The following is a 22,950-nucleotide window of genomic DNA, read 5'->3' as shown; positions in this document are numbered from 1 at the left end:
ATAGCATATTCATTCATCGTGATGACCCTAAATTTAAAAACACAGGATTTTCTTTTTTCCACTTTTCCGGGTTTGGACACAAACACAATATTGGCATACTAATAGGGTGTGGTTTTAATTTGATATTTGTCTTCAGTGATCCTAAAATTACATAAGTAAAGTTATGACCTTAAGAGATAAGTAAGATCTTTGTATTTTTGTTTGTTCTTTATTTTCTCCCACAATTAGAGACAGGTGTTTTTATGAGAAGAACATTAAGCATTTTTCTCATAATTGACCTTTTAAATTGTGTTAAAAAGGTTATTGATTATATGAAAAGGTTTTTGATTTGAGGTGGTTACTGTAAGCTTGCCATGATGTTAGTACATTGTGTCATTTGATCCTCACAACAATCCTGTGAGATGGGTATTGTAATTATCCTTTTTTACTGTTGAGAAAAACTGATGCAGAGTTTAAAGGGACTAGTGAGAAGCAGAACTGAGCCAGGAACTTGGTACTGCCTGATTGAAGTCCATGCTCTTTTCCATTATGACTCATTGTTTTTACTTTTGTCATTCAAAAATAACTTTCTCTTCGTATTTATGTGAATTTTTACACGTTAGCTTTAATTTTAGGTTCTTGAAGGAGAAGAGTACTATTTAAAAACATGTTTTTCGAGTAAGAAGCTACGTTATTGCTTTGGAAATACTGGCAAGGGTCAAAGGAACATCTCTAATTTACTACTTAAGTTACTTTAGGTCTGTGTGAAGAACTTCTCAGGTCTGAGCTTCTATTTCTGCATTGTCTCTTCAGGCTCCCTTTTTATACTTTCACCTCTTTAAAGGACAAGTTATTCTTTAACAGATGATCTCAGTTATCTTAATATTAAATATTAGAGTTCACACTGGAATTTTCTGTGACTTCCTGGTTTGGTATTTCTTACAGTTACTGAAGGGCATATACTTTGAAATGTTTAATACGGATTTTTAAAATAGGTTTTAGTCTTGTGTAATTTAGTGCCAGAAATGTCTTTTTAAAAATAGACCACTCTTCCAATAAAAAAGGAATCCATTTCACCACTTCTGAAAAGTCATTAACACGTCAGCTAAAAATTAAAATGCATTTTAGTATATGCGTGCTTAGTTTGAAAATGATTTCTTTAAAAATCCATGAAACTGAGTAGATTTTATAGTTTCAGAAGACAAAAGGTAAATGGGGTTACACTGTCTTATTAATTAGTTAGTTGTTTCTAGGTCGAGTTCATGTTTTATTTAAGTGCCACTGTGCTTATTGAAAAGATAATGTAGTTTGTTGACATACACAGAAATTTTGTTTGTAGTGACTTACATAAATATGAATCCTTATTCTTTTATGAGAATGTCTGTGTAAATAATGAAGGCCCTTCACGGTCAAATTTTGAAGCCTGTTCTTGGACGGGAAGATAAATCCCATTTTTATGTTTAAGATTTAAATCACTTGTGCATTTAATAAGATTAAAATGTTTTTTCAACTGTTTTCAAAAAATCATTTAAAAATAATGATTTTATGTTTCACCAGTTCGTATAAGTAAGCTTCTTGTGAGCTAGAAAAAACTCTTTTCTTCAAACACCTTGAATTCAAATAGCTTCCAAATACGCACCATAGGTTTAACACTTGGGCTCCCTAGTGCCAATGATTACCAAATACTCAGTTCTCCATGGTACCCTCTAGCCTTATTGCTCTCACTCTAGCCTATAGCCCTTCAAACAACCTGGCTTTTTTTTTTTTTTTTTTTGTCTGACCTGGCTAACTTTTAAGACTTATTTTTACACCTTTCATGGCCTTTCAGACTACTTCAGGACTGCTCAGATCTTCTTTTATCTGGGCTTGTAGTTGTGGAGTCTAGTTTTGGCTCTGCTGCTCTTTTGTAACCTTGAACAAGACTTACCTCTTTGAGTCTCCGTTTTCCCATTTGTCTAGTAGTAGTGTTAAATTTATACCTGTGTGTATGTGTTTGTGTACAAGGAGAAATCTTGTTTAACTCCCCATAAAAATCCTCATTTGTTTTGACCTCTGAGGGACATGGAGTTTCTTTGTCCTTACTCTGTGGATTACTATATAGAATTTTTTAGTTTATCTTTCTTTTTTAAGCTTTTATTATGAAAGATTTCAAACAGCACAAATAAAGAAGATACTGTCGTGAACCCTTTTGTGTCTGTTACCATGGTTCAGTAACTATCAATTCATATTCTGTGATATTTCATCTATAACCCTCCACAACCCCTCCCTCTACCCCTGATTATTTTAAAGCAAAAATCCCAGACAACATATCTTATGCATAAATGTTTAAAAATGCATCTATAAAATATGAACACCTTTTAAAAACATAATCACAGTATAATTCTTTAAGTCATTAAACGTCTGATTGGTGTTCAGACTTTCCTGGTAGCTTCATAAATGTTCTTATTTTCCTACTGTTTGTTTGCCACAGTATTTAAACAAAATATACACATTGTATTTTGCTGAAAATTAGTCTTTTAAGTCTTAATCTATGGGTTCCCCCTCACCACACTTTTTATTGTTTCTATTTATTTGTTGAAGAAACCAGGTTTTGACCTTAGAATTTTCTTAGTCTGAGTTTACTGGTTAAATTCCCTTGATTTTTAATTAATTGTTATTTCTGCTGGTGTTTGCAGACTGGTAGATCTAGAGGCTTAATTAATTCACATACTATTTGGTGGTGGGGAGGCTAGAATCATGAGTGTCTTGGAACTCGGTGACTTTTGCCTTTATGCATTAATTACTTCATTAGGAGTTTGCAAAACTGATTCCAGTGTTACTTTTTTTTTTTTATTAGTAGACATATATAGAGAAATGTTCCCGTATCAGTTATTTGATGACAGTTCCTTAAAGGGAAGGCAGGTAGAATAAATGTTTGATTCTTTAGCTTTGTTTTCGGAATAATGTTTTGATTACTAGCATCCTCCCAAGGCGACTATTTTTCTTGAGTATCAAGTTCATCTTTAATGATTAAATTTAAACATTGTTTGCTATTTTGCTGCCCTAGTTGGTATGCTATTCATATCAAACATTGTACACATACCTGATTAAAGAAGATGACTTTGAAGATTTATGAAGATCTGCTTCAGGGCAGTATGTATGGTTAAGATATCCTCCGTTTTTGCCCCAGTGCTAACCTTGGCACAGGTGTTCCACAGTGTATAAGCAATAGATGAGTTTTAAGTTACCATCATAATGTTTCTGTGTAATGTGATGTTTTAAAGGTTGCCGTTGAACATTATGAAAGTTCAACAAGTGTTTAAATTATTTATTTATTTTATTTATTGTTTAAATAAGTGTTTAAATTATTTCTGACTGTATCAGAATTAACCCTTGGGTAATACTGCTTGGTCAGAGGAATACTAAGGAGTTAATAAATATGTCTTTTTCCCATTAGTCTGGGTTTAGTTGCAAGCCTAAATACTAGTGATTAAAGTTTTTTAAGTAGAATTAAAATAAATCACTGGTTCCAGTGCTTACCAGATGGGTTCCCACATAGTAAACTCGGTATTTCGAGAGAATTTGGGTAAAAAACTTTGCAGTTTGTTTTCTTAACCAAACTGTTCAGATCTCACTTTGCACTTTCTCTTTCTAGGAATAGGATTTATTTGCATTGTTAAAAACGTGCATCTTCCTGATAGATTATTTGTTAACCTCATGTAGTTATTACATAGTACAGGCAGAATGATTTCTGATTACCCAACATTCCTGCTTTATACAGATTCTTTCACAATGCGTAAGACTACTAATTCAAGTTATGTAGTCAGAACTTTTCTTGCCTTCCGAATGGTCATCCCCACCCAGGGTCAAGGATTTCATCAACAGTGCATTTCATATAGCTCTTATAAGTTAAACGTTAATTTGAAAACAGGTTTAATCATGTACCTGGATTTTAGTTCTGTAGTTAACTACTACTTGTCTAAACATATTTTTCTAAAGTGTAGAAGGCAACTTGATTTATTTTTTAATATCTAAAGATTTTAGTTGATATTATCAGTGTTAGGCACCACGTTAGTCCTTGTATCTTTTGACATTATTTCTTAATGTGCTTGTGGTAAGAGAGATGGCACTAAGTGGGGAGGGCATAGCTCAGTGGTAGAGTACATGCTTAGCATTCACGAGGTCCTGGATTGAATCGCCAGTACCACTATTAAAAATAAATAAATAAACCTAATTACCACCCCCCCCCCAAAATTAAGAGCGATGTTGTTAAGAATAATTTGGGTTTCTACATCATTATACAACTTTTTGGATTTCATACGTTACATAGAACAGACATATTTGTATCACTGTCTCAAATGCTTCCCTTAGGTAAGCATAAGGATATATTTCTGAAGTTCAACATTTAGCCTTTTGATTGTGCTGTAGTTGGTCACCAGAATATGCAGAAGAGAAACTGAGCTTTTCTAATAAGTCTTTGATTAAATCAAGTTGTTTTTGTTCTGTCTAGTGGAAAGTATCAAATGCATTAACTCAGTGAAAAGATACAAAGTGACTGAAAAACACGACATTTTGAAATGTGGCAGTGTGGTTTGAAATTCATGGTTCATTTTTGTCACTAGATTTTTGTTTTTGTTTTTGTTTGAGATTCAATTTACAATGAAAAATTTTGTGAAACTTCAGAATTAGAGCCAAGATATAGTCCCAGTTCTGCTTCTGATCTTAAGAGCCTAATTTCTTTAAATTTCAGGTTTTTCGTCTGCCAACTGGAAAAAATTACTATTTTGTAATATCTTTCACAGTTGTTGAGAACAAAATGAATTGACTGTATTTAAATGCACCATAAGGATCAAAAATATAAAAATGTAATCTTTATTAGTATTTGAAAAATACATATATGAACATGACAGTGTGTGTATCAAGATTACTTCCATATTGTCTTTGTATTGTATAGTAGAGGGAAATACTCTTTTGTCTTTATACCAATGGTGATGAAGCTGTGATCATGAATGTCTTAATTTTTAATCTGTATTTATTTTTGTTTTCAAGCCTAGTGCTTAATTATCCCAATAATGATTTGAGATTTTTTTTTAACTCTAAACCAAGTTTGTTTTGGATCTTGGTGATGCTCCATTTCCTGCTGTTGCCCTTTGTCCTGCTAAATCTGGAATATGACTGAAATAGATAGTTTTGCAGTGAGCTCAGAGTAAACTTCCTTTTCTGAATAAAAGTTTTTCTTCATAAGGAAAATAGAATTTAGAGGTGTTTTATTTGGATAAAAACACAGGTACCTTTTTTTATATATTAATTTGGAAAAAATGGATGAAGAATACTCTTCTAATGAGGAAATTGTAATTTATTTATACAATTTTGGTTATAAACCTAAGTGAAGCTTTTAGCAAGATATACCAATATACATCAACCCTTATAATTTAACCCATTTTTCATAAGTCTCTGGAATGTGGAAAGTGTAGAAATAGCTCTTAATTTTTTCTGACCTAGTAATGACTTTGTATATTAAGAAACTAATGTTTGACTCTTAGACAAAACAAAATCATCATCTCAGTAGTACATGTTCATTTTAAGAAGTTAGACGTGGAAGAAAGCAACAAATAAATATTTTATGTTAATAGACATAAGAGTTGCCCTTAGGAAAGGAATATTACCTTTGTGATTTGACTTGTGGAGCTTTTGCACTACTCTAAAAAGTTGTTAAGGTGCAAGAAAATTTCTATTTTCTTTCCTTTCGAATATCAATATTTAAATTTCCTTGGTAGAAGGCTGAATTGAAAGACCTTAAATGTGTAGATGTGAAGCAAGAGGGAAAAGGAAGAGCCTAAAATAATTTTCAGGGATTTTTGTTTGTTTGTTTTGAAAACTAGTACTTGGATCATTCCATTCACCAAGTTAACAAATTCAGGTTCACTAGGTTTTCAGGTAAACATGTGAGTTAACAGTGCCTGGGGGACATCTAGGTAGAGAAACACCCCACAAAATTGAGTCCAGAAGGCAGTCTATGCTGGAAATAAGAGTTGAGAGTCATTTTTCTGGTAATTACTGAAGAGTTATAGGAGAGTAAAAAGAGAAGAGGAGTCAGTGAGTCCTGGAAAACATTATCATTAAGGAGAGGATAGAGGAAGAAGAGTTTCTTAGGAGTTTGGGAGGAGAACCAGGAGTGAGTGGTTGCCTCAGAAAGTAGAGGGATGTTATAAAGAAGGGAGTGAGTAGTCAGTGGTGTCAGGTTCAGCATAGCATTGAAGAATAGTATTATGGAGCACTATTGGATTTCACAGTTAACAGATTGTTAGTAGCTTTAGCAAAGTTGTTCTAAAAAGATTGGGGGGGGGGAAAGATGTTAAAAATACCAGTCCCCATTTTACTAATTTTTAAATTAAATTCAGCAGACTTAAAATTACTGAGAAACATCTATAAAGTTTTTAAATGTTTATTCTTGATTTTTATACTTTTCTGGTCAAGGACCTTTCAGACTTATTCTTAACTGTATCTAAAGATTATCAACATTTTCTTCTAATGTGTGTCTTGTGACTTAGATTCAGACTGGTAAAATGATCTACTCTCGGGTTGAACCAAAGCATGAATTGATCCATGCATTTCACACAGAAGTCATTCAAGCATTTCAAAACAGTTTGCCTCTGTTTAAACAAAAAAAAAAGCAGTTTTATTTGGTGTATTTAACTACTACATAATCTTGACTGAGAATAAACATTAGAATAGTAGGAAAGATAAGTACTGTTTCATATTGTGCAGGCAATGACTAAGAAGTCACAAGGGCAATATTTCTGAGAGCAATTGTAAGATGCGTTTTGATTTCAAAGATGCCAAAATGTAAAACATTACATGTCTTAGAGAAATATGATACAAAAAATGACCTAATAATTTTAAAGAAGAATGTCTAGGAATAGGAAAAAAAAATAATGATAATTAAAAACCAATAAATAGAATATGAGTTTAGATAGCTGAAGAGAATTAGAGAGTTGGAAGGAAGAATACAAGAATTCTTTTAGAATATATCCTGTGAAGTCAAAGAGTTGGAAAATGGAAGAAAATGAAGGATAGTATGAAAAGATTTAGCACATTTAATTGGACTCTGAAAAGGAGAGTAAAGAAAACATGAAACAAATGTAATATTTGAAAAGATTACAGATGAGAGCTTCCAGGATTGATCAAAGTCAGTTGAATCTCAAGGAGAATGAATAAAACAAATTCCCTACCAAGGTACATCATAGTGGAACTGTAGTGGTTTTGCAGAAAACCAAAGAGAAAGAGAAAAGTCTTAAACGCTGCCAGAGGTAAAAAGAGTATCTTCAGAGGGATTATACATTAATAGCTGATTTTTCAGTAATAATGATGGGGAAAGGGTAATGGATTGACATCATTAAAGAAAAGACTTACTAATAAAGAATTTCCAACCAAGTGACTTTTTTTCAAAGAGGAATGTGAAATAAAGCCATTTTCAGTAAGACAAAAACAGTTCAATTCATCAAGAAAATACAACAATTTAAAATTTGTGTGTGCCTCATAACATAGTTTCAAAATAAAGCAAGCATTGACAGAACTGCTGAGAAATGAACATATGACAATCATTGTAGGTTTTTTTTCAATTTATCATATTTTAGTAGTTGTTTAAAATACAATTTTCTCAGGAACTGACAGAATGAACAGACCCCCCCTCAAAAAAAATCAGTAAAGATATAGAAGAATTAAACATAGGATTGACAAATTTGAAAAGGATTTATATAGAACATTAAATCCAACACACAGTTCTTTCAAGCATACATATTTACAAAAATGATGATATGACAGACAAAGTAAGTTTCAGCTAATTCCAAATGATTGAAATAATAGAGTATGTTTTCTGATAAAAATATAGTTAAGAGATATAACTAAGGAAGAAATAGCAAAAAGATTTTTAAAAAAATGTTTGGAAGCCATGTAGTACAGTTTAAAATAAACCTTTGATTAAAGAACAAGTAATAAAGGAAAATTAGAATCTTTTTGGAACTAAATGTTAAAACTACTGCATTTTATTATATTTTTTAAATTGAAGTGTAGTCGATTTGCAGTGTTAATTTCTGGCATACAGCATAGTGATTCATTTATACATATATGTATTTCTTCTCATATTCTTTTTCATATAGGCCACTACAAGGTATTGAGTATAATTCCCTGTGCTATACAGTAGGACCTTGTTTATCTTTTTTATATTATAGTAGTTAGTATCTGCAAATCCCAAATTCCCAATTTATCCCTTCCCAACCCCTCTCTCCCCTGGTAACCATGAGTTTGTTTTCTATGTGAATCTATCTCCATTTTGTAAATAAGTTCATTGATGTCTTATTTTTTTTTTTTTTGAGTCCACGTATATAAGTGATATTATATGGTATTTTTCTCTTTTTGGCTTACTTCACTTGGTTGCTGCAAATGGTGTTTTTCTTTTATGGCTGAGTTGTATTCCATTGTATATATATACCACAACTTCTTTATCCAGTCTTATGCTGATGGACATTTAGGTTGCTTCCATGTCTTCGCTATTATAAATAGTGCTGCTTTGAACATTGGGGTGCACGTATCTTTTCAAATTAGAGTTCCCTCTGGATATATGCCTAGGAGTGGAATTGCTGTATCATATGGTAAGTCTATTTTTAGTTTTTTGAGGAATCTCCTTACTGTTTTCCATAATGGCTGCACCAAACTACATTCCCGCCAACAATGTAGGAAGGTTCCCTTTTCTCCACACTCTCTTCAGCATTTATCATTTATAGACTTTTTAATGATGGCCATTCTGTCTGGTGTGAGGTGATACCTTGTAGTTTTCTCAGGTTATGTGGAATGTGGCTGTTTTGTGTTAAAACCTTTATGGCCGTGAGTTTACTGATCCTAAGTTCCTCTTTTCCTTTTTTTGCTCACTAAGCTCCATTTTATTCCCCCTCAGTTCAAAGACAGTGTAACATAGTGGAAAGAGCCCAAGTGGATTCATAGATCTTCGTATTTTAATCCCAGCACCATCGGTTACGAGCTGTGTGACTATGGAGAAGTTATATATCCTTAGAACTTTGCTTTTCTAACCCATAAAATGGGGAAAATGAAACCTTCTCTAGATAGTTGTAAGGAGTAAATGAGATGATGTATATTTTTTAAATGCCTGCTCTAGTACTTAGCACGTGGCAGAATCTCAAACTGTACTTCTTACTAAATGAAACATTTCCAAATTTAAATACCATTTCTTTCCTTGTTGTTAGTTTCACAGCTTCCTAGGAGAACTCTGTACTTACCAGACACTTGGTAGCCCTGACTTTCAGATTCTGAACCAGATACTGTAGAGTTTGTAAATAAACTATGAGGAGAAATGCCTTAATTCTTAATTGCATTAGGAGACAGTTTTGTTTCTAACTTTACAGGGAGTTAATCTTGAGCTTTGTTAAAAAGGAACCATTGTAAGGAAAACTCCAGCTACTTGTATTTCTGGAGTGTTACCCTGAATGAATGAATGAATGAATGATGTGCTAGTTGGAAATAAAAAAAGCAACTAATGAAACCCATGAGAAAATTTCTCACAAGAGGTAGTTCTTTTTCTGAAATATTTCCATCTTATTTCTCAGTGATGATGTGGATAATAACAATTTATGATCTCATTTTGGAACAGTATATTAATAGAAAAAACAAATATACAAAAGGTCAGCAGTCTGCATATTCTGGGAACATTCTTTTAGGAATTCTGATTTGTAGTGTAATGCTTTTATTTTAGGGAAATAAATTACTTGAGTTCCCTTTATCCAAGAGCAGTGCCTAACCAATGATATTTAATGACTAAGTGAGATTCCTGGGCATCGTACTGAAATTGAGTAAAAAAGTGTTAAGGAGGTGAAGGAAACAAATCTGAGCATCATTTTTAATGATGCAGTTTATATTTAAAAAGACATTTCTGAGGAATCACAGTTTTTTAAAATCAGCTTTCAGATGTAATTTACAGACCAGAAAATTGCACAGATTTTAAGTGTCCAATCTGATGAGTTTTGATACAAGCAAACATTTGTGTAACTACTACCCTAATAAAACAAATAGAAATTTTCTATCACCTAGATAAGTTTCCTTTGTGCCCCTTTGTAGTCAGTCCTCCGAAAGATAGCCAATGATCTAATTTCTGTCACCAGAGCCTGCTCTAGAGCTTCGTATAAATGAAATCATACAGCGTATACGCTTTAGTGCCTGGCATCTTTTGCTCAGCATGTTTTTGAAGTTTCTGTTCATTGTCGTATCAGTAGTTCATTCATTGTCTTTATGGAATAGCATTCCATTGTTGAATATACCACAGTTTACCAGTTTATCATTTAGCCTGTTCATAGAATTTTGGTTTGTTTCCAACCTTTGGCTATTAAAAATAAATCTTCTATGAACAAACTTTTGTACAAGTATATTTGTGAATATATGTTTTCACTTCTCTTGAGAGAAATAATTGGGCATGTGTTAAATTTATGTTTAACTTTAAAAGAAACTGCCAAAGTATTTTCCAAGTGATTATACCATTTAATACTCCCACCAGAAATGTGAGTTCCAGTTACTCCACATCTTTACCAGCACTTGGTATGGACAGTCTTAAATTTTAGCCATTCTAGTGGGTGTGTAATGGTATTTCATTTCATTTTAACTTGTGTTTTCCTGGGTAGCTAATGATATTGAGAATGCTTTTGCATGTTTCTTGGCCATTCATTCTTGACCTTTTTTTGTGAAACGTCTGAGCTTTTTGCACATTTTTAAATTGAGTTGTTATCCCTTTTACATTGATCCATAGGAGTTCTTTATATATTCTTGATACAGTCTGTGTTGTCAGATATATTTTCAGCTGGTATGTGGCTTGCCTTTTCATTTTCTTAATGATGTCTTTGGATGAATAGAAGTTTTTAATTTTGATTAAGACCAATTGCTATTTTTTTCTTTTGGTTTGTGATTTTTGTATCCTAAGAAATCTTTGTCTGCCCCAAGTTTGCAAGGGTATTCGCCTATATTTTCTTTTAGAAGATTTTTAAGTTTTTATGTTTAGATTAATGATCCATCTCCAATTTTATTCTATTATGCATTTTGTATTTTTCATTAATTCATTGGGCGGGTATTTACTGAGCACCTGATCAGTGCCAGGAACTGTTTTAGGTACTTGGTGCCCATTAGTAAACAAAAATAAGTCTCTTGAGGTGGGCCCTTAGATAGGCCCTGCAGTTGTGAAGCCTACAATCTAGGGGAAGTGACAGACAATAATTTAGTAAATAAGTGAATTATAGAGTATGTTAGAAGGTGAAGGAGCAAGATGAGGTGTGACAACAGAATAGAATATAAGGTAAAGGATAGTAAGAAGGTTTGCAATTTTAAGAAAGGGTGGTAAAATTTGGCTTCATTGAGAATAAGCCATTTAAAGAATGACTTGAAGAAGATGCAGGGATTAGCTGTTCAGCTATCTTGGGGGAGAGTGTTCTGGGTAGAGAAAACAGCCATTGCAAAGGCCTAAAGTCGGAGCATGTCTGGCATGTCCCAGTAATATCCAGAAAGCCAATATTGTATAGGGTGGTAGTGGATAAGGCCACAGAGATAGGGGAGAGCAGATTGTTAGAATCATAAAAGACATTGTTAAGACTATAGCTCTTGGCCATTTTGGTGATTTAATCAATTTTCCTGGATCTCCCACCTGTCCACGTTATTAAACTGTTTGATTTTCTTCTGTTAAAAAAAAAGACTGTAGTTCTTTGTGTGAGTGAATGGGTTCGCTATACTTAATACCTATCTAAAACAGCACATAAGTCTTCCTGAATATCACTAGAGATCCCATATTGTTGCTTCTTTAGCTTTATCATTTCACATCTGCTCAGTTAAAAGAATGAAAGCATTTTTTAAAAATACCTGACATATACTTAATATTACAATGGTTTTTTTTATTTCAGAAAGATCCAGATTACCTGAGGCTGTGGTTGGATAATTTTGTTTCTAGCTATGAACAATTCTTAGATGTTGACTTTGAAAAGCTGCCTACCAGGTATGTAGAAACAATTTCCTATCCTTGGGTGACTTTGTTGATTTTTGTCACAAAAACTTAACTTGGTGTCCTAGTACAAGGATGGCAGTTATATGACACATGTGATACTCCTGCATAACCCTGCTTTCATGGCAGACATTGCTGATTTATCAGAGCTGTCTTACCTGGCTTTTAGAAGCCTCTTCTTTACTTTGGTAAGGCACTGGCAACGGGGTGTCCTGCAGTTCCCTTCAATTCTGACACTACCCAGAGTTAGTGCCAGATCCCACAAGTTAACAGCAAAGTCCTCCACAAGATTCCCCTTGCAAGTCTTGGGAGCCACCCACACTTCTGACCAACCAGCTACTAATTTGTGGGTTCTCATGACTTCCTCTGGTTCAGTAATTTGCTAGAATGACTCCCAGAGCTCACTAAATGTCCTTTACTTATGATTACAGAATTATTATAAAGGACAGGGCCTGGGAGGGTCTTGGATGCAGGGCTTCCATGCTCTCTCCCTGTTGAGTCAGGGCATTTTGCTTTCCCTAAACATCAGTGTGTTCAGAGAAGGAAGCTCTTTGAGCTTTGGGTGTCCAGAGTTTTGTTGGGTCTTATTACATCATTGACTGTGTGATTGAACTCAGTCTCCAGCTCCTCTCCCATCTCAGAAAGTTGGGGGAGGTGACTCTTTCAGATGTGGCCAGCCCCTTTATTGAAACTATCCAAGAGTCCATCATGAATTACTTCATTCATTTGCATAAAATTTCTTTATTATGACAGGCATTCTAGTTGAAACTTACTTCTTTTCCTGGCTTTAGAAGAGGGCCTTAGGAAACATCTTGGAGGAGGCGAAGTTTTTTAAAACTAGATTTGAAAATCATAAAATGAGGGAAAAATTAAAAGCTTATGGAAATGTGTAAGTGGAAGTACAAATATTTTCTCCTGTACCTCTGTCTACCCCCATTTCCCCAGTCTCACAGTTCCCAGGCCCACTTCCCAGATAAAGTTCTTACTGTGTCTCAGGTTATCTTGTGGACCTACTAGTTGTTAGTTAAGTAGGAGATTATTTTGGCTGTGGTGAAAAACTGGGGAAATGAGACACTTTTAGCCACAAAAGGAACTCTAGTTATAGAGATGTGTTGAGAGGGGGAGGGGAGAAATGGGTAGTGTTGATGATGAAAAAGAGTATCTGGAGAATTAAAAATCTTCATGCAGGAAAATGTTTGCAGTTTGAGGGTGGAGATAGTCAGGATGAGTTGAATCTGGACAATCAAATGGGAGCCAGATCATGAGGTACCGTGAATGTATTGCTAATGGACTTTGATTTTTTGTTTGGAAGATACAAGGCTCTGCTAAAGAATTTTCTGTGTAAGAGTATCAAGATCCGGCTTGTTGTTTAAAAGATGCTTTGGTAGCGTTATGGAGGTTGAATTGGAAAAGGTTGAGACTGAAGGTGAGAAGCCCAATTAAGAGATAATTGTAATAATTCAGAGAAAAAAAATCATTACAGCTTTGGACCAAGTCATTGAACTTAAGAAAGTATGTAGTTATGCTCAGAAAGCATAAGTAACTTCATTATTTAGAAATACAGATTCAGAATTCTTCCCCATTAGATTATTTGTAGCACGTTTATGAAGGTTGAAAATCAATATTAAATCTTGAACTCAAAGTAATATTACGTATCACTGATTTCTACTCATACAAGTGTATTCTTGTAGTTTGTGCTTAGAAGTGCTTTTATTTTAAAAATTTACAGCTCACTTTAAATCGTAAGCCTGAGGATCTTATGGAGTCAGGATTTTGGCCTTTGAATGCTTGGCATTTTGTAAGATGCACTTGTTATCATCCATACATTAGAATGTCTCCTTTCTTGGGAGGTCATTTCTAAAAACATTATGGAGACTTAAATTGCTGCTACATTTAAAGTAAGATGAAGAATGCCAAGAGCGTTTTTTAATTCATGATTTAGTTGGTTTATTTAAAATTATATTTTATATCTTTGTCCAAAAACTGAACCATGATTTAGATTTTGCTAGTAGAAAACTTTCAGTTTTTCAAGTGAATGTTATGTGCAAGGCATATAAAACTAGCCTAGTCACCTTAAAGACAGGAGTTTCACAGATAATCTCATTTAGAATTTCCAAGTTAAAGAATTCATAACACAAGGCAAGGATTGCTTTTACTAGATTATAAAGCCTTAAAATTTAGGACTTTTTCCTATGTTAGAGAACAGTTGATAGCTGTTTACAATAGACATTGTGTAGCCAAATGGAGGAGTGGGAAAGATTTCTGGAATTTGGGACATTTCAAAGAAATTTCAAAAGAAGCTTAGAATTTTGGGCAGTAAAGTCCTAGAGGTGGGAAAATTATTCTAGATTCTTAAATCCTCATCACATTAGGAACATGGCCCCAAATTCCAGCTTTATTTATAAAACCATGTTCTAACTAAACCCCAATTTTATAGTAAGTCACTTTAAAAATATTGCTCTTTTAGAAACTAATTTATTTTCCATCCAGTGAAATAAAAAACATGTGCAAATAGAAAATGGGACAACAGGAACTATTCCTTTAAATAGCTAGAATGGAATATTAGGAAATCTAATATTTTCTTTCTTGTTGACTTACATTTTTGGAAAAGTAAGGAGGAATAGTCTTGAAAATCAGTTATATTTAAATATTTGGTTATCTTGAAGTTTCTCTGGTTTTTCTAATCACCTCTTTTTAGCTTTTCAGAAAAAAAAAAACTAAATATAAAAATGTTTCTGATGCCATCTATAAATAAGAGAGAATGAAAGAATCCAAAGCTGCAAGTGAAATGACGCCCAGACTAAAATGAAACATGTATTTTTTGTAACATGGTTATGGAATTTGGCAGCCTTAGAGATGTGCTTTGTGATTTGCTTTTATTTTATAAAATACTTTATTAATTTATGTGGTAGGTTTGTTCAGAAAGAGGCTAATAATTTTTATCATATGTATTTATGTATGTACTGGTAACATGCTTCAGATTTTTCTGTTCACAGTGAATGAAATAGCCTTTTACTCAATGTAAAATTAGTACTAATACTTTAAGTATTATCTGAAGAAGAGGCTATTATAAAGTACAACTGTCATTTAATCATAGACACTCTTTACAGTGCTTCATTGTAATTTGGGTATTTTTTTTAATAGAGACAGGGAGATTTTAGTATACAGTGGCTTATGAAAGGATTCTTAGGCTTTAGAGATAATATATTTAAAATGCATTACATTTTTAGAGTTCTTTACATATGTCAAAGCTGAAAATGCACATTGACTTTCTGGTTTCAGAGCCCAGTGAAATAGAGCAGATAATGTTATGATTTTATGGATTAGAGAACTTCAGAGATTAAGTGAGGTGCTTCATTTACAGAGATTGAATTTAGTATGCAGGCTTCTGACTTTGAATCTAGGGGATTTTAGTGTGAGAGGCATACGTGAAGAGCCAGTTACATCTGGTATTGGCTTTTGCCCTTAAGGAATCATATAGTCTTCTTACACTGAAACCAGTTGTCACAAAATACTGATATATTACTTTGAGTCTTTTATTGATGCTCATGCTTGGGGTTCTACATTCACTTCTTTATCTTTCTCCTTTCCTTCTGCTAGTTATCTTCTCTCCCTCTTCTGATCAGATGACTCAGGGAGCCTGTAGGTAGGTAAATATTATTTATTTAGGAAAGCAGTTGACAGATATTAAACTAGTTATAGGTACTTCATTTTTATTTGCTAGTTACTATTTCTTTTAGAAGTTGTATACACACATATTGTACTTCTAAGTAGTAGATGGTGAACTAATTTATATTTTAAAATATTTTCTTTAAAAGTAGCACAATTGAAAATACTAAATACTTTTTTCCTCCCTCTTTTCAGTAAGCCTCATCTGAAGTAAGACTAACCATTCTGCTCTAATAATCTTCTAAAATGTCACTAATCATCTGGCGGTGCCTTGCAGAGAAGAAGGCACAGAATATCTGGACTAAAAGAGCTTCCTTAGGATTTGAGCTGAGAATGCAATTCATTTAAAGTGCTAAAGATTTTCTTCCTTTATTTCAACATTCCTTATTTTGTTCCCCTTATATCGTAGGGTAGATGATGTGCCTCCAGAAATATCTCTGCTTCCTGATAATATTCTGCAGGTTCTGAGGACCCAGCTTCTACAGTGTGTTCAGAAGACGGCAGATGGGTTAGAGGAAGAACAACAAGCCTTGTCAATTTTGCTGGTCAAGTTCTTCATTATTCTTTGCAGGTATTTGGTACAAATAAACCAGTCATTTCAAATCAGCCCTTGAATTCCTCTAGCTAATTTTTCACTATTGTGATTATATTTTTCAGCTCCTGAATTTCTTTCTAGTTTCTTTTTAGTTTTTTAAATCTCCTTATTGATATTTCCATTTTATTTACACATTAATTTCTTCACTTTCTCCACATCTTTGTTTAGTACTTTGAGCATTTTGAAAACAGTTATTTTGAAGTCTTTGTCTAGTAGATCCTTTTCATGGAGCTTCTGTTGATTTCTTGTTTTCTTTCGACTGTGCCACATTTCCCTATTTCATGGAGCTTCTGTTGATTTCTTGTTTTCTTTCGACTGTGGCACATTTCCCTATTTCTGATTTTTGTTTTTATTAAATAGTGGACATTTGAATCTAATAATGTGATAACTCTGAAAATCAGATTTACCCCCTTCCCTGGGGCTTGCTGCCTTTGGTTATTTTTTATTGCTTTTGTTTTTTGATTGTTGGAGAGTGTCTCTGCGCTAAAGACCAACCTGAATTGTGTAAATATTAGGTCTACTCAGATCTTTTCTGACCCTTTCCCTCAACATGTGTGGTCACTCCCTCATTTTCCCCATTTAAGCCATTGTTTTTGTATGTCCTGGTCTTTAGTATCTGGCTCCCAAAAGGGAAAAAAACAAAAGATGAACAGAAGAACGTGGATGACCCTTTGAGTCTCCTGGAAGTTACTTCACCCAAAAGGAGGTGGCTTACAATAGTGTGAGGGAGATCCTACTATCTTCTGGCCTGAGTTTTTGATTAGAAGTCTGCTAATAATTGTATTAAGGATCCCTTATATGTGATAATTTGCCTGCCTCTTTGATCAGAACCATCAGTCAGTGATTAGAGCACAGATCCCCAATATTTGGAGGAGAGGGTCATTTTTGCCCACCTTGGATCCTGTAAGCTGTTAGCAAGCTGCTCCTAGAACATGTGCACAGCTGCTTACCACACGTCTGGAGGTGAGGAATTGGTAGCTGCTAATGTGCTAATAGCTGAAATTGACCGAAATTTAGGATGTCAATCCAATTTACCTCCAGATCTTCCCCTGGAAGTTGCCAGCCTTCAACAGACTCAGAGGTTCTAGAATAGTCACATCAAACTTTTTCTGACAGTGTAACTGTTTTCTAGTTGGGGCGACAGATTCTTGGTGCTTCCCACTGGGTCATCTTCCCAGAATCCTCCACAGGGGTTTTGAATTTTACCTCTGCCTTTATTCTTTCCTTTCTCAGAGATGTCATGCCAGTCTGACTTCTTACACTAAGAAGTCTGTTTTTTTGTGGGGGGGAGGCAGGAGGAGGTAATAAGTTTTTAATTTATTTACTTATTTTTAATGGAGGTGCTAGGGATTAAACCCGGAACCTTGTGCATACTAGGCACGCACTCTGCCACTCAGCTACACCCTCTCTGCCACGAAGCCTGCTAATTCAGTTACTTTTTTCTGTTCTCTTAGCATCTACTGTATTTTAAGATATAAAATATTATTGAAGGTTAAAGTGTCTTAGAACATAATAGAGTTTTTTGTCTTAATAGAATTTGGTTTTTAATCAGCCAAGAGAAAGACTGGTGATGTTAGAGTACATGTTAGCACTTTATGTGTCATACTTCAGTCTTACTCAAAATGGAATAAAAAGGAGGGCCATATTTTAATTAAGCACCAAGCACTTGTTGTCCCACTGCTTTAAGCAAGGCATGTACTACGCCCTCTTGGAGTATGTATAGATGCTCACCCTTCTATCAAGGCTTTTTAATATACTTAAGGAGATATATGAGTCTAAATAGGGAACTGTAATTTCAGAAAGCAAGATGAAAACTATAAAACTATGCAAAATGTGTTATAATGGCAATGATATGTAGAAAAACCAAGCTAAGAATCTGCATAGGAAAATAACAACAAATCTGGAAAGAAATAATCCAAAATGTATGTAATGTTTGTATTGTAAGAATACTAGTGACTTTTTCTCTTCTATTTCTACTTTGTGATATTTTCCAGTTTTTCATGACAAATGTTAATTTGCATGTATTTCTTAAACATTCTCTGTTTATAGTAGTTAAATGGTGATTGAGGTGTGTTTTGTATTCTCAGTAAGAAAGCGATTATATAACCACATTGGTTTTAAGTTTTAATAAATGTTATTTATATTTTATTTGCCAACATGTGTTTTCAAAATCAACCTGAACACATGAGGATACATTTTTCTCACTACTCACATGTAATAAATATATGGCTTTTCTTTTTCTCACAGAAATCTATCTAATGTAGAAGAAATTGGGACTTGCTCATACATCAATCATGTCATCACCATGACAACACTCTATATTCAGCAAGTAGGTGTGAATTAATATATTCCTTTTTGTTGCTTTACTGAAAGTAACCAGTTTTTACTTTTTAAAATATAGTAAAGTTAAATGTTTTCAGAGGAAGTAATAATTGAGAATATCATTGAAATTATCATTGGGTACTTACATATCTCAGGCATCTTATACATATTATCTAAAAGTAGACAAGTGATTATTAGTACATTTTGTTATTTTAATTTAAAAGTTGAAGTGTTTTATAAATGGCTTTTTAAAATGGCACAATTTGACATTTTATGTATTTATTGTTTTTTCATCAAATAGCCCTCTTATTGAAAGCACCTTCTCTTTTGGAAAGATGTTTGGTTATTTATTTGAAACCCTTCTTAGAAAATGTTTAAAATTTGAGAGGTTATATCCAGTCTGTATGATCAAGTGACCCTCTACAAACTCAAATGCAACTTAGGCTTCTTTGAATAAAAATTATTTATTATAAGATGGTGAATGAAACATGTAGTCTTTTAATGATGTAGGTAAGTATGTTATATGGCTTAGTATTTTTAAATACATGTAATTTTATGTTTAAATTCTCAGTTAAAAAGCAAAAAAAAAGAGAAGGAATTGGCAGATCAGACATCAATAGAAGAATTTGTGATCCATGCATTGGCATTTTGTGAAAGTTTATATGACCCATATCGGAATTGGAGGCATAGAATTTCAGGGTATGTCTTTTAAATCATAATGTTCCTTTAAAACTTGAATGTTATAATATACACAGTTCTTCAAAGCAGGTCTTACTGTCTATTAAAACAATTGGTAAGATGTGTCTAGGACTCCTATCTTTATCTCTGAGATAGAGAACTACGTTGGAGGTAATGAATTAGTGATAAATGCCACTTCTAGATAACAAATTTACCCTGAGCTTTTATTCTGTAATGCTTTTGAATGCTAATAATCTTGGTAAAATCTCTGCGCACAATAGCATCAAGTAGTGTGTACATATTTTTCAAGAAATTTTCTTTTTTTAAAGCATATTTCATGATTTGAAAGTGAATTTTAACAGTATTTCATGTGTTTACTTTTAATTGTGGAACTTGTGTCAGTCAGGGTCTAGTCAGGAAAACAGAAATTGGGGTTTAAAAAGAGAGACTGTAATACAAGGAAATTGTTAAATAGATAAGAGAGAGCTCTGAAAGCAAAAGGGGGCACTAATGTCATACAGAGATAGTGACTTCAGGAAGCAGCCACTTCACTGGGCAGTGGGAACAAAGGGGAGAGATTGGAGTTATCAGAAAGTAGAAGTTCAGAGAAGAGGCCCTCAGTGGTTGGTCCAGACTTCTGAGGAAACAGCCCTTAGCCAGTGCTGGTATCACTGAGCAGCCAGGAAGGGGCTGGTTCTGGGATTGCCAAAAGTCAGCTGAAGACAAGAACCAACTATGAATGCCATAGTTAAGAACTGTTGGCTGGTAAAAAAAAAAAATACAGAATAAGGAATCAGTCCCCTTTTCAGTCTTCCAGGCTCCATTTAGTGAACCCAACAGTAGGGTAGCTAGAAAAAAAGAAATACAGGGTAGCATTGCAGAATGCCTGTCCCAGCATCACAGAGCAGGTGGAATATATGATGATAGTTATGGAGCGTAGTGACAATGGCGTAATACCAGGACACAACTCAAAGAAAAGAGTTTAAAAATTCATATATCTTTCTTACCTGTGGGCAAAGAATAAGAAGAGTTGTATTATCACCACAAGCAGATCTCTTTATGTCTCCCAAATCTGCTATACTTTCAGTCTCAAGATATTTTCATTTTCAATTTTAACCTGACATACTTATAAACAATTCCTACTTCCTGCAACATTTCATTACCAAAATGTTTGAGTTTTATAGGCTTTTCAGGGTTTTTAGGGTAAAGTATATCCTTATTTGAATAGCCATCATTAGCTGATGGTCAAGAATTGGTAGCTGAGAGAACATGTTTGGAGACTACCATATGTAGACTATATGGTAATACTTTGTATGTTCTATGTAGTGATATTTTATTGAAATAACACATCCTTTAGTTAAAGCAAGAAGTATCAAATAGAAATAATAGGAATAAATACTCCAATTATTACATACAACAATCTTATCTCTTATTTATATATTTGCTTTCCTTTGTGTGTTGAAAGATGTTGTCTTTAGTCAGGGTTCTACATAAAAACAACTAGTAGGGGTGTGTGTGTGTACGCTTGTGTATGTGTGTATGTGTAAAGGAGGAGGTTTATTGGAAGAGGTTGCCTCATGTGATTATAGAGACTGGCCAGTCTAAATCTGCAATATGGACTGAAAGGCTTGCAACCCAGGAAAGCCAGTGGTGCAGTTACAGTCTGAAGGCTAGAGAGCCAGTGTTCCAGTTTCAGTCCCAGTTCAAAAGCAGTCAGGCTGGAGACCTGGAACTGATGGTACCGATGAAGTCAGAGGGTAGTCCGCTGGAGAATTCCCTCTTGCTTGGAGAGGCCAGTCTTTTTATTCTACTCAGGCTTTCAATTGATTAGATGAGGCACTTTCTGGAGGGCAGTTCCTTTACACAGAGGTTACCAACTTAAATGTTAGTCTCATCCAAAAACACCTTCCAAATTGACACATAAAATTAACCATCACATTGTTCTTATACTTTTCTTGATTGTTTATTAGTGGGAAGGTACTAATGACCTTCTGAATACTTCCTTTTTTGTTGAACTTTAATATGTCTCTTCTTCCAGTGAGAAAGTGCTTTGTGTTTGTCTTGGCAAAGGTGTCATATCAGTCAGGATAAGCTGCAGTAACAAACAAGGGGTTAGAATAACAAAGGTTTATTTCTCGTTCATGCTGTCTGTCTACCATGGTTGGCAGGGAGCCTCTACTCATCATACTCACTTAAGATCCTAAGCAGACAGAACAGTGAGCATCTAAGGTTTTGCTAATTACCATGTGAGACAGAAAAGGAAGCTCTGAAATGTCTCGCACTGGCAATTTAATGCTTGTCTGGTTGTGATGTATGACATTCCTCACTTTCATTCAGAAATCATGTCCCCAATTACCACAGTGAGACCAAGAAGTTAGTTCTACCTTGTGACTGGAAGGAGTAGACAGGAAATAGTTGGCAGACAGCACTTGCACTACTTTCCCCTCTGTCAGTATACTGTTCATGACTCTTTAAAGACTTTAAGAGGCACATAATAGTGCTCCATTTGTAGCCTTCCTACTCATATAGCACTTTGATTCTCAACTAATCAGTGTTCTCTCTGTTTTGAAGTTTATGCCAGAATTTCATAAGGAAATTTTATCTCTTCCTCTCACTATTGCTACTTCCTCATCTCCCACTTTAGACTTATTAGTAATGGCAAATCTAAGGTAATGTTTTAAGGAGGAGAGACGATATCTGATAACAAATTAAATTAAATTAAATTGGTAGTTCAAAACAAAAAGAACTTTTGGGACCCCAAAAAAGAAGAAAACACTTTTTAAAATAAGAACTTTATTTATTTATTTTAAATAGAGGTATTGGGGATTGAACCCAGGTAAAGTGTGCTTTTTATCACTGAGGTATACTCGCTGCCAAGAAGAAAACATTTAAACATTGTAACATAATGTAGAATGAGAATTCTGTGCATGTAAGATGACAACAGGAAAAAACAAAGAGTAGAGGATGAGCGGTGGCATTTCGTGAAGGTGTGCAGTATATATGCCAGGAATTATGCTGGAAGCTCTCCATGTACTATCTCTAATACGCATAGCTATTTTGCTGGTAATAGTAGCAACTGCTTCAAAGGTAAATGGTAAAACAGAGAGTCAGACTTGGTTTCCTTTGACTTTGACATTGAAAGGAAAATGAAACATAATGCAAATAAATCATGGAATTTGGAGAAATCTATAGCTGATGGAAGATCTATACAAGGGAACTATAGCAATAACTTAGACTTTATATATTAATCTGATTCTGAAGTTAAATAGGAATTTGGAATGTATATGTTTTCTTATTGTATATGCTTCTTGCTTACCAAAAGAGCAAAACAGATTAGAACAGATTTAATTAAAATTAGCATAATTCCAATTACAAAGTCATTTAAAATTGTATTTCTTGTTTGATGAAATATATGGATGTTTTCATATCTTTGTATGTAATTTAATTAAATTAATATAGATCTGATTAATCTAGTAGCCCAATTTTGATTCTCTTTGTGGAATCTATCATATTTAAAAAGATTTCTTCAAATGGAACTAAAATAAGTGTAGGGAAAAAAATCTTTCTTGAAAATGACTTATTAATTCAAGCATTTATTTAAAATTTTATTTTTTGGGTTCCTACTTTATGACCAGTGTAAGTTCAGTAGGACTCATTGCCTGGGCATAGAGAAAAATAATTT

The 22,950-nt window shown here is 33.9% G+C and overlaps 1 protein-coding gene across 8 annotated transcripts in view; it reads left to right on the top strand.

Moving 5' to 3' along the window:
• Positions 1-22,950, top strand: part of NBEAL1 (neurobeachin like 1) — a 129,289-nt gene that overhangs the window by 1,677 nt on the left and 104,662 nt on the right. For 7 of the 8 annotated variants that reach the window (XM_045507987.2, XM_074364149.1, XM_074364150.1 and 4 more), the window contains 4 exons: positions 11,907-11,998; positions 16,083-16,244; positions 18,516-18,597; positions 19,162-19,289. In XM_045507987.2, the coding sequence (XP_045363943.1) occupies positions 11,907-11,998; positions 16,083-16,244; positions 18,516-18,597; positions 19,162-19,289 (464 nt within the window). Of the gene's footprint in view, positions 1-11,906; positions 11,999-15,604; positions 15,651-16,082; positions 16,245-18,515; positions 18,598-19,161; positions 19,290-22,950 lie in introns of all 8 variants that reach the window. The other variant, XM_074364152.1, reaches the window with a different exon arrangement.

The sequence above is a fragment of the Camelus bactrianus genome, chromosome 5, assembly GCF_048773025.1.
Source record: "Camelus bactrianus isolate YW-2024 breed Bactrian camel chromosome 5, ASM4877302v1, whole genome shotgun sequence".
NCBI classification, from domain to species: domain Eukaryota; kingdom Metazoa; phylum Chordata; class Mammalia; order Artiodactyla; family Camelidae; genus Camelus; species Camelus bactrianus.
This window is presented reverse-complemented; position numbering and strand designations above follow the sequence as displayed.